The sequence below is a fragment of the Eschrichtius robustus genome, chromosome 12 (genome assembly GCF_028021215.1).
Source record: "Eschrichtius robustus isolate mEscRob2 chromosome 12, mEscRob2.pri, whole genome shotgun sequence".
NCBI classification, from domain to species: Eukaryota; Metazoa; Chordata; class Mammalia; order Artiodactyla; family Eschrichtiidae; genus Eschrichtius; species Eschrichtius robustus.
The window spans coordinates 43,817,519-43,829,937 of record NC_090835.1 but is presented as its reverse complement, the minus strand read 5'-3'; the positions used below and the strand labels follow the sequence as shown (position 1 = coordinate 43,829,937).

The 12,419-nt window shown below is 47.4% G+C and overlaps 1 protein-coding gene across 1 annotated transcript in view; it reads left to right on the top strand.

Annotated features, from left to right (window-relative positions):
* SCN10A (sodium voltage-gated channel alpha subunit 10) overlaps positions 1-12,021 on the top strand; it is a 74,113-nt gene extending 62,092 nt beyond the window's left edge. The window contains exons 21-26 of the mRNA XM_068559167.1: positions 408-692; positions 1,417-1,470; positions 2,310-2,447; positions 2,704-2,808; positions 7,797-8,067; positions 10,814-12,021. Coding sequence (XP_068415268.1) covers positions 408-692; positions 1,417-1,470; positions 2,310-2,447; positions 2,704-2,808; positions 7,797-8,067; positions 10,814-12,021 — 2,061 coding nt within the window. The remainder of the gene's footprint in view (positions 1-407; positions 693-1,416; positions 1,471-2,309; positions 2,448-2,703; positions 2,809-7,796; positions 8,068-10,813) is intronic.
* The last annotated feature ends 398 nt before the right edge of the window (positions 12,022-12,419 follow it).

Sequence of the window (12,419 nt, the reverse complement as noted above, 5' to 3'; positions counted from 1 at the left end):
ATGGATTTGGGTTTTCACTGATTCTTGACCAAAGCACACTATAAACTGTATTTTATAAAGATATAGTTTATAAAATAAAGCAAAGTTCTAGAAGTCTATATGTGAAAGTACAAAACACACACTCGCACCCCTAAATGAGTACGTATGTGCTTGTAAATGTGTCCATCTCCTCAATCCTAAGGAGAGACACTGAAACCTGCCCTGAATGAACTTCAGAGAGAATGTATAAACCCATCCTCACTGCCCAGTGTCTCTGTCTTCTGAGTCTGAATTATGGCTCTATTTAACCCACTTCTCTTGCTTCCACTGGCTCATGAAGCAGCCCGAGTGAGGGTAGAAAGAACTGGGATCGGGCAAGAAGTGTGTGGCATCGGTGGGGTTCCAGGTCTTTCTGCCTTTCCCCCTAGGTGGTCGTAGATGCCCTGGTGGGCGCCATCCCCTCCATCATGAACGTCCTCCTCGTCTGCCTCATCTTCTGGCTCATCTTCAGCATCATGGGTGTGAACCTCTTTGCAGGGAAGTTTCAGAAATGCATCAACAAGACCAGTGAAGGCTTTCTTCTTGTGCCTTGGACTACTGTGAATAACATGTCTGACTGTGAACGTCAAAACCACACTGGAAGCTTCTTTTGGGTCAATGTGAAGGTCAACTTTGATAATGTTGCAATGGGCTACCTCGCACTCCTGCAGGTGGTGAGTCCTGAGATCAACCATGTCTCTTCCTTTGGCTGCTCGATAAAGTGGAGGGCCTGGGGTCTCCCAGAAGATGCTATGTGGAGACTTTGCAAGGGGTAGCACTCAGTGTGAAGTGAGATTATTCCCTGTTCCTACAGACTGCACCATGAGGCTAGAGGGCCCTACCAATGAGTGTGATCTCCCAGTAGTGCAATTAGACCAATTTGGGCTAATAGAATAGAATAAAGGGATAGGCCTGCCATGGGGCTATATCAGGTGATGACTTAGAATTCACTACTTGTACAAAATAGACCTGGTATAGCCACACAGACTGCATAGTCTTCTATTGCAAATCGTCTCCTAGAGGGTAATAAATTATGTTCCAGTCTATTGTAATGATAGATAATGCTTGTGATGATAACAGTCAATAACATTCATGCCTCCATTCATTCATTCATCCTTTGCCTTCATCCACTTGTTCATTCAGTGTTGATGCAATTGCTTATACATTTGTCATGCAGTTACCCACAACTTCCTGCACTCCACCCTTTGTTCATGCATTCGTTCAACAACTAGTCCCTGAGTAGTTATGGTGTGCCAGGCACTGAAATCAGAGACATGTCAGAACTGACTCCAGCGGGGCCAATGCTCTATGAGAAAAACAGACAAATAAGTGAATCAAAACAGAGCCCAATGTAGGTGGATGGGCAGACACTGAGTGGCCTCTGTTCCTTGTTTCCAGGCAACCTTTAAAGGCTGGATGGACATCATGTATGCAGCTGTCGATTCCCGGGAAGTGAGTCTCAGCCCGTGGTGCCTACCGCCTCCCCCTCTGTGCCTCCCGCCCACATTAGTCTATTTGAAATGGGGTGAAGGTGGCCTTGGTGCTGGAAGAGGCGATCACCCAGCAGTCTGGCACTATCCCCCCACGGAGCAGTGTCCAGCTGGCCTTCTGTTGGATATTTAAGCTGACCTAGTCTCCTAGGCTTCTCAAGTTCCTCCTCTGTTCACCATTGAGGAAATTATCAGATAACCTCTAAAGGACTGTGCATGAGGGCACTCCCTGGGCAGAGGCGGGGGCGAGGGCAGTGGCTAGCTAGAACAGTGGAATTTCAGGTACTGTCACGGCAGCCAGGTGGAAGAGATGGGTGCTGTTGGGGAAGGACCCTTTCCTGCTGGGGCACAAGACACCGCTGATGCCCTGCCCCATATCCCCTCAACCCACCTCTAAGTTCACTCTCATCCTTTGTTTCTTATTCTGTCTGAGATTTGATTTTCTTCAGTGCCTCGGAGCTGGCTCAGCACCTCTTCCCCTAAGGGCAGAGGACTGCGAGTCCACAGGGGAAACCCTCACAGATAAGCTCTGGGAGTCTGTAGATAAAAGCTCTCACTTCCCTGTCCCTTGGAGGTACAATTCTGAAGTGTGTTCTACAGTCCTTAGAGCATGGAGTGCCTGTTGCCCATGGTAGTGGTGCTGCCTTTATCCTGTTCCTGCCTCCCCCTCTCTCACTTCTGCTTCCTGGGATCACCTCCCAAATAAGCCACCTGCAGCCAGGTCCTTGTCTCAGAGTTCTTTGGGGTAAACACAAACTAAGATGCCCCCTCGTCCCCATGCCCCCACTTGTCTGCTCACAGGTGAACATGCAGCCCAAGTGGGAGGACAACGTGTACATGTACTTGTACTTCATCATCTTCATCATTTTTGGTGGCTTCTTCACACTCAATCTCTTCGTTGGGGTCATCATTGACAACTTCAACCAACAGAAAAAAAAGATAAGTGGGGCTCAGGTGTTTCTGTGGTAGTGATGAGTCTTAGACTTACCGTCGGTCCCCGGGCCTCGTGACTGAAGCAACACTAGTCACAGCCCCCATGCCTGACCAGGAGCCCAATCTTGGCCTTTAGCACCAACACCGACCTTTGCCCCCTGATTGCAGGCTTCACCCCTGTCTGGGGTCTGGGCCCAGAGAGGGCTGAAGGCTGCCATCTGGGGGCAATAACAGTGGTGTGTGTTATGCTATCTCTCTGCACTTAGGGGGCCAGGACATCTTTATGACAGAGGAGCAGAAGAAGTACTACAATGCCATGAAGAAACTGGGCTCCAAGAAGCCCCAGAAGCCCATCCCACGGCCCCTGGTGAGCCCCAGAGCTCGCCTCTCTAGCAGAGAGTGTCTGGAAATCCAACCTGACAGTCCATGCCTGTGCTGGTAGGCGTCTGGCCAGTGCTCTCTGTGGAGGAGGAGATCTGGGTTGAGTTTGAGGATAAGGTAATGAGAGTTCCCAGGCTCAAGGAAGAAAAGTCTACAAGAAGCAACTCTGATCTTCTGGAGTGAACATACTCCTGCAGGTGTTCCAAATAGACCTGTTTAGGGAAGTACTTGAGTTGCCCAACAGGCCTAAGGCTCCAGCACCAGATCAGGAACAGATTAGGCTAAATGATAGTAAAGATGGTTAGAGCCCTGAGATGAAACATTTGTTGTTATGCATTTTGATGTAGGTTGCAATGGATTGGCAGCCTCACCCCACATTCTACCCCATGCCTACAGGAAGACAGAGAGGAAATGGCCAAACCCAACCACCCTGGGATCCTGGGCCCAGTCATGGTCATGGTCAGGTGACACAATAGGAACCAAAAATTATCCTACTCTAGTGTTGAAAGATTGACCAAAACTTAGAGGCATACTCCCCTGTGATTCCTTTATTCACAAAGATCCATGGCACAATCCCATTAGCCCTTCCCCACACAAGGGCAAAACCTAAGGACCTTCAGCAAAGGTACAGGCCTTTCCCTAAATGAATCAGGGAGACATACATTCTGTTGGCCAAGACATTAGAATTTCTAAATCAAGGCATGGGGTTTGCATAAGGTACTAAAAACTTCATGAGCACAAAGTCTTAAAAACATTTACAGGAAGGAAAGAAAATGCTATGACCTTTCACATGCTTTACTTGGAAACAGTGGTCACAAATGTATTACTATTCTCCATTCTGATAAGAAGTGTTACAATGGGGAGTGATAAGATGTTCAGACCTCTGTAGGGGCAGAGGTGTCCTTCCAAATACCTCATAAGATCAAGATAACTGGGGTTGAGTTAGCCTGAGGGAGAGTCCCTAAGGCTCAGGGAGTATCCCTCCAATGTCCAGTGGGCAGGAACAGGCTCAAAATTAGAAGATGTAGGTGAAAGGCTGAGCCCAGCCAATCAGAGTCAAGCAAGGGTTATGGGAGAAGGATCCTAAGACCTAATGAGAAGCGAGCAGTTAGATCCCTGCTGACCTTTTCTGCTGGCTGGACTGAGGTTGAATCCACATTTGAACAGACACCAAGGTGTTCTGTGCTGGGGTCAACCCTTGGCAAAATCATGACAGTTTTGGGTACCCTTCCCTACATACTTGATCCGTCTCTCTATAACATCTCAGCTTCTCCTCTCTTATCAGCCAATCCCACAGGCCACCATAGCTTCCTCCTCTCAAGGAAGACAATTTCCTTGGGACAGGGTGAGCTGCATTTCCAAAAGGGACCCTGGAAAGGACACTATCTTAATACAGAGGTAGGAACCTAATGCTGAAATTCCAGGCCCTGCAGTAGGAGTGGAAGTCAGTGGTTGGGCAGGAAGACCTACAACAAAATCATCATGTCTCCTAATCAAGCCATCCCCAAGGTCCTCCAAGGTTGGCACTGGAGGAGGTCTTCCATACGGATAAGCAAAGTGAGACCTCATAGCCCAGCTGTGTTCCTGACATTAGCCATCCCTTTGGATGGGAGGGGGTGTATATTACTAACTAACTATCCACACTATAATAGCTTTATTGGAGGAACATGGCTTTCTCCTTAATATTCTGGTCCAGGCACGACAAACATTATTTCCTTTGTTCCCTTTAGCATAGCTGAGGCAAGGCTGGAACATTTAAACAAGACTTTGAGGTTTAGGGATACCAAAAGGGAAACTAGCAGATCAGGGCCCAGGCAGCAATTGCATCTGGCTGCTCTCCAGGGCCCACGAGCCTTGGCCCATCCTAGCTCCTGGCCGGCATCCATATGGCAGGCAACGTCTTGGCACCCACCCCACAGTGAGACAAGCCTGATCATCTGCCCTCCACAAAGTCCAGAGCCAAGAAAGAAGCCCAAGCAATAAGAGAAATGCCCACTCCCACCTAAGACTCACCTTCCCAGCTCCAGTTTCCTCCTCACTAGATTATTGGCACTGGAAAGGCCATCTTCTTCCCTGAGGGGTCCCAACAGGTTGAGCTGGTCAGATAAGCTGAGCATTGGCACAGGACTCTGCTCCACAGGTGCATGGGTGCCAGTTCATGGCAGGGCCAGCCTCGGATGACATAGGGACCTCCAACACAGGCATGTACATACTACTGCTTGCCACACGTGAAGCCCAAGTTCTAAATCTTATGCTTCATCCATAGCAGAGACTAAGGCTTCCACAAGACTGGGAAATTTTATTCTATAACATTCCCTACTATAGAAATCACTAAAAGCAGGTTTCGCATACTCCACTTTATAGGAAAATAATAGGCTCCAGAATATCACATCATCAGTTACCCGCTTCATCATCTCTGAGAGCCCCGAGGGTTGCAAAGAAGTGATCCCTGCCCACAAGCTAAGCCAAGAGCAGCTAGAAAGCTGCTCCACTCCCCAGCAGCTGAATATCCAGGGCAAACTTGATGCCCAGAACTTAGTAATGTTGCCTGCTCTGTTTAATTAGAAGTCATGAATGGGCCTCTTTTTTTTTTTTTTTTTTTTTTGCCATTTTCAGTGATGAAATGAAAGCTATTAGTGGCTCAGCATCCCAGAAAAGACATGAGCCAGCAGCTATGCCTGGAGTCAGACCCACTCTGATTCTTTGCTCAAACTCTGCAGGGTAGCAACCCATCCCCACCATGAAGCAGAAAGCAGGAACCAGCCTCTGTCACAGCCCTTCTCCCCTTTGTGGCTCCTGGGAGCTCCCTGGTGAGACTCACGACAGGTTCCTTTCTCCCTCACAGCCACTCATGCAGAGCCCTGCACATAGTACACATTCGGGAAGTGCCTGTTGCACAGAATTAAATGTAATCAACCTAGTGGAGTGGCTTTATAATTCTGTTTGAAGTGTGTGTAATTCAGAGCTGTCCGTTCTGTCATCCATTCATTCATCTGCCTATTGATCATCTATTGCATTCCAGATACTATGCAGACACTGGGGATAGAGCAGTGAGATGTTCCTGCCCTCACAGAGATGACAGTCCAGTGACACAGGAAAACAATTAGTAAAAATCACACACATATTAATTCACAGGCTGGAGAAATTGCCAAGGGAGAAAGAATGGGGTGAAGAGCAAAGGGTACATAGGACTAAGCCTTGAGGAATGCTAATATCTAAAGGTTGAGTAAAGAAGACTCAAAAAAGAGCCGACAGAAAGGCAAGAAAAGAACCAGGGAAGTAAGTCCTCTGGGAACCAAGAAAAGAGAGTTTCAAGGCAGAGGGGGCGGTAAGCAATGCCAAACCAGTATTTTGGACGTTACGAGTGATCTTAACAAGAACCGTTTCAATGGCAGGATGGGGACAAAAGCTATGTTGGAGTAGGCTGAGGCGTGAATGGGAAACAGTGATTGCACACAACTCCTTCAAGAAATTTTAACTGTGAAAGTGAAGAGAGAAGTAGGCTGGTAGCTGGAGAGAGATGTGAGATTCAGGAAGATTTTTCTCTAAGTTAGGAAAAACTAGGTCATTAGAGACTTAGGTAAGGAACCGAGAGCTAATAGCCAAGAGTGGCCAAGAGTCTCACTCATCAGTAATGAAGCAGAGGGACCAAGGAGGTCAGTAAGTGGTAGCAATGAAGAGGGGGCAAAGGAAGGCTAACTTGATGACACAGGCATCAGAGGAGGAAGGGTTTTACAAGACACAGGAGGAACAAAGGTCTGGGAGCGACAATGGGGAACAAGAGGGACCTCCGCTCTGCCCCCAGCCCTGGGGTCCATGGCGTGAGGAGATGGAGCAGCCACTGAGTAGGAGGAGAAGTTTGCAGATCAAGGCAGGTGAGTTCCACAGAGCTCAGAAATGTCTGAGAAGGTGAGGGTGGAGGATGAGGTTGGAATCAAGAGCTCACAGACCAGGAAGATGTTAACAGCACAGGAAAGTCTAGAGGGCCACACCAGGAAAAAAATTTTAAACACCATAAAAATATCCCCCTAAAAATGATCTCTTGGTTGTCCAGGCCACTCTGCCTCTCTCCAAGAATGCAAACAACCAAGACCTGCTTAGACATCTGCACAGCCCAGAAATAAAAAGAACATTTGCAGGAATCAGTTGCACCACTACACTTGACTTTACCCTCAAATAAATACTTTTTCAAGCAGTTCTTGAACTCTCACTCTATGCAGGGCACTACAGGAACACAAAATTAAATAAGACATGGCTCTATCCTCAAAGAGCTTGTTGTCTAGCAGAAAAGAGAAGTATACATGAAACGCTAGAACTCAAGACTGTAAAGGTTGTGGGAGCCCAAAGAAGGGACAGAGCAATGCGGTGTGAGGTGATTGAGGCAGATTCCCTGGAGGATGGGATTGAGGAAGATTCCCTGGAGGAAGTGGGGCTTAAGAGAGATGGATCACTCAACGCTATGGGGATTGATTGATTGATTGATTTTACATCTTAATTGGAGTATACTTGCTTTACAATGTTGTGTTAGTTTCTGCTGGGCAACAAAGTGAATCAGCTATATGTATACATATATCCCCATATCCCCTCCATCTTGAGCCTCCCTCCCATCCTCCCTATCCCACCCCTCTAGGTCATCACAAAGCACTGAGCTTATCTCCCTGTGATATGCAGCAGCTTCAAGGCTGTGGGGATTTAGATGGCCAAGAGAAAGGACTGGAGGGGCACTGCAAGTGGAGGGAAGAGCATGGACAAGGACAAAGTGCCTAGTGACTTCATGGGGCCAGGAGAGGCAATGAGGTAGAAACAACTAAGAGTGAGATTTTGGAGGGTTAGGACTCTGCTTCTGTTGGGATGTGGATTGTGAGGGAGACAAAAGAGACAGACTTTAAAAACCCATCTGTGAAGAACACAGCCTCTCCAGATGCGTGGTTTATGTGGCCAAAAGGCCTGATGTACCATCCCTTGTTTTCTCAGAACAAGTACCAGGGCTTTGTCTTTGACATCGTGACCAGGCAAACTTTCGACATCATCATCATGGTCCTCATCTGCCTCAACATGATCACCATGATGGTGGAGACTGATGAGCAGAGTGAAGAAAAGACAAAAATCCTAAACAAAATCAACCAGTTCTTTGTGGCCGTCTTCACGGGCGAGTGTGTCATGAAGATGTTCGCCTTGAGGCATTACTACTTCACCAATGGCTGGAATGTGTTTGACCTTATTGTCGTGGTCCTCTCCATTGGAAGTAAGTGGGCATCGCATGTGGTGGGGACACCCAGCCTCTGCTTGGGCTTGTTTTGGCTGCTCTTTCAAAACCAAGGGGACAGCTAACAAACTTTTAAAAACCTACGTTGTATGTTAGAGGAGCCCAGTATTTGCTGCTTTGCAAGAGCAGCAGATTTAAAATGCCCCGGGCCTCTCAGTGAAATGCAGAGGTTTCACTAGCCTTCTCCATGCTGCCATGAAGGGTATTCAGGCACCTACTGTGTGCGCAGCCATCGCCAGAAATTTGGGAGCCTATAGGGAACAATCACTCACAAGAAAACCTAAGATGATGGAGTTTCCAATGGGTCTTATCTTTATGGCCTTCAAAGCAGAGAGTGGGTGGTGTGGTGTGAGGTGAGTCATAAAATACTTTCTGGAAAAGGAGGTGGTTGCCAGAAGAGTGAGGAAAGACTAGGAGGAGATTGTTCAAAGGAGATTCTTAAGTCAAGGGTCTGGAATTAAATCTCTGTATAACTGTCCACTTAGGAAATATGAGTGACAGAAAAGTCAAGGGACCAATGCCAAGAGATCAATGCTATTATGACCTAGTCTGGGTGTTGTTGAATGACAGGCTCAGTATTTGGGGGCCAACGGTGTTTAGAGAAAATGAATGGAGTCAGAGGTTAAAGTGGGGATTGGAGCCACCATAATTGAGTGCTTGCTGAGTTCTGAGCACTGGGCTGGGATCCACGGATCTCCACAACAGCCCTGGGAAGGAGTGTTACTATACTCATTTTATACATTTAATATGGCGCCTCAGAGATTAAGAAAGTTATGCAAGGTCATATAGTTTGTAAAGGGTGGAGCTGAATTTAGACCATGCTAATGTTCTTTTTAATAAACGAATAGCCTCCTACCAACGATCAAGATACCGTCCCTGGCCTTCGTGTGGTTTAGCCAAAGTTGGATCCTATAAAGGCCAAATCCCAGCACGCCAGGTTTACTTTGCATTGTAAATATATCCTGACGTATTATATCATGACCTGCTTACTTTTCATGTCAGGGCATAGCTGTAGATTTTATTTTCCATTGATTTACCATCAAGAGCTAATAGCATCTGAATACAACTCAGCGACACTTAATCTCTCTATCCTGGTGCTGAAACACAGCCTTGGGTTGTGTTTGTTTGGGGAGTTTAAATTTATTTTTGTTTTTTGTTTTGTTTTATTTTCCTATTGCTGCTGGGTTTTCCAGGGGCGGGGCAGGGGAGGTTTGTTTTGTTTGTTTGTTTGCCTTCCAAAGTGAGAGACTCTAAAGGCCATTTTTTTATTTTATATTAGAGAAGGGAGCTTGCTTATGTGACTTCCCATATCAGTACTATAGAAATAAAATATACTCAGAGTACTCCATTCTTTCATGGGGACACCTTAACTACCGGTTCCTATGACCTACCCAGCAACACCTGTCACTGGACAGAAATCACTCATAACAACAGCTCGAAAACAAGTGCAAGAACCCACTAGCCATTCTTCCACCCTCCCTCCCTCTCCCCCTTTCTTCCTTTCCACCTGTAAGACATGTATTGATTGTCTAATTGTTACAAGTATGAAGACTCATTCTCCCTAGTAAAGGTAGGCTAGTTGGCTGGCAGAATCCTAGTAGATTATAAAAACACATATGTATCTCACACTATGGGAAAATGCCCCAGTTAAACTGGACTTTAAGAGAGGGGCTTTCATAAATATTTCATAATACAAAATTATAATTATCCCATTTCTCCTCCATTTCCTTCCTCCTTCCAACACAATACTGTGACCACCCATATTCATAGGACAAAAGGCGAGTAGGAGAATGGGATCAAGGGCACCCTGGCAAGGAGAGAGAGTTCTATCATACCCCTCACCATTTCTCCTGAGAGGTTTTGAATCCTGTTTGACCTAAAGGCCTTGCCTAATCTTTGGTGGTCTTAACAGGCCTCCACAGGTCCCCAGGACCAAGCTTCACAAATCTTCAAGTTAGATATCACGTAGGGAGACATACACACTCTTGTTCATAGTTCGTGTTAGGGGGCTATAAATGACCTTAAACCAGCCCATCTCTAGGCCCTAACACAGAGTTCAAACACAGCTGGAAATGAAAGAAACAAATAAAATCTATTATGCAGACAGGTGGCCATTCAAAACCATTCTGTTTTAGCTGTCAGCAAGTTGCCCAAGTCCTCAGGCCCCTTATAATTAATACTAGGCCCTGTACAATTATCCACAGGACCATGTGCCAGGAACTGAGTCAATCTTCGCAGTAGGAGATAGGGAGATGAATCATAGTGCGTCCCAGCCTTCACAGAGCACAGGACCAGGGTGGAAGTAAAGGCATGACCCAAAGGCTGAATTCTCAGGGAAGAGCCAGGTCTGTGTTACAGACGGAAACAGACAAAGGACTGTGAGCATGTGGAACAGGGTGCAATCACTTGCAGCTGAACTAGGCTGCAGAAGTTGGGTTTTGACCATGTAGGTTGACTAAGAATGTATCTGGATGGAGGGAAAGATAAGAACATGGTGGGAAAGGTGAGACTTACTCGAGGGAGACAGGGTTTATGCAATGGACACTTACTGAGCCCCTACTTTATGCCATCCACTGTGCCAGGCTCAGAGGGTCCAGAGTCCCTGAATATGGATGCTCACTTGGAGGTCCATACCAGGCAGAGAAGAGGGGATGTGACCCAGCCAACTTTGTCAGGGCTCGTGATTGGAAGTACTAATTAGGATCATTTCCCCTCACTTTTAAAGGCCTGGTGTTTTCTGCAATTCTTACATCACTTGGAAATTTATTCTCCCCAACGCTTTTCCGAGTCATCCGCCTGGCCCGGATCGGCCGCATCCTCAGGCTGATCCGCGGGGCCAAGGGCATCCGCACACTGCTCTTCGCGCTCATGATGTCCCTGCCCGCCCTCTTCAACATTGGGCTGCTGCTCTTCCTGGTCATGTTTATCTACTCCATCTTCGGCATGGCCAACTTCGCCTACGTCAAGTGGGAGGCTGGCATTGATGACATGTTCAACTTTCAGACCTTCGCCAACAGCATGCTGTGCCTCTTCCAGATCACCACGTCGGCAGGCTGGGACGGGCTCCTCAGCCCCATCCTCAACACGGGGCCTCCCTACTGCGACCCCAGCCTTCCCAACAGCAACAGCACCAGAGGGGACTGTGGGAACCCCATCGTGGGCATCCTCTTCTTCACTACCTACATCATCGTCTCCTTCCTCATCGTGGTCAACATGTACATCGCGGTGATTCTGGAAAACTTCAATGTGGCCACGGAGGAGAGTACGGAGCCCCTGAGCGAAGATGACTTTGACATGTTCTACGAGACTTGGGAAAAGTTCGACCCGGAGGCCACCCAGTTCATTACCTTCTCTGCTCTCTCAGACTTTGCAGACACGCTCTCTGGCCCCCTGCGAATCCCAAAACCCAATGGGAATATATTAATCCACATGGACTTGCCCTTGGTCCCTGGAGATAAGATCCACTGTTTGGACATCCTGTTTGCCTTCACCAAGAATGTTCTGGGAGAATCTGGGGAGTTGGATTCTCTGAAGGCAAATATGGAGGAGAAATTTATGGCAACTAATCTTTCAAAAGCATCCTATGAACCAATAGCAACCACCCTCCGGTGGAAGCAAGAAGACATTTCAGCCACTGTCATCCAAAAGGCCTATCGGAGCTACGTGCTGCACCGCTCCATGACGATCGCCAATCCCCCGCCTGTGCCCAGGGCTGAGGAGGTGGCTGTGTCACTCCCAGATGAAGGCTTTGTTGCATTCGTGGCAAATGAAAACTGTGTGCTCCCAGGCAAATCTGAAACTGCCTCTGCCACATCTTTCCCACCATCCTACGACAGTGTCACTAGAGGCCTTAGTGATCAAGTCAACTTAAGCACATCTAGCTCGATACAAAACGAAGGGGAGGCTGCCACTAAGGAAGCCACTGGGCCCTAGTGAGGACCCTCCAGCATGGGCATGTCCAGCTCTGATGTGTCCTTCTGCTCTGTGACAACTTACCACCACCGCCTCCCCAACGCATGCCACTGGTCACAATGTCAGAATGGGGCAGGGAATACAGTTGGTACCCACCTTTGGAGAAACCCTCACACACCAACAGGAGTCAGAAGCAAAGGACATCTCCACGTGACTTCCCTTTTAATTTTCAATATCAGATGATGTGTTCCCTTACTTTCCAGAAAATGTCCCTGGTCCTTTTATTTTGATGGTGACCAGAGCTTATATTTACCAAGACAAACACCTCAGGACCAGAACTTCCAAAGATATATGGCAAGGATGTTGCTAAAGGTCCAAGGTCATCCGCTGTGAAACACCACATACAGATTGGCAGTGTT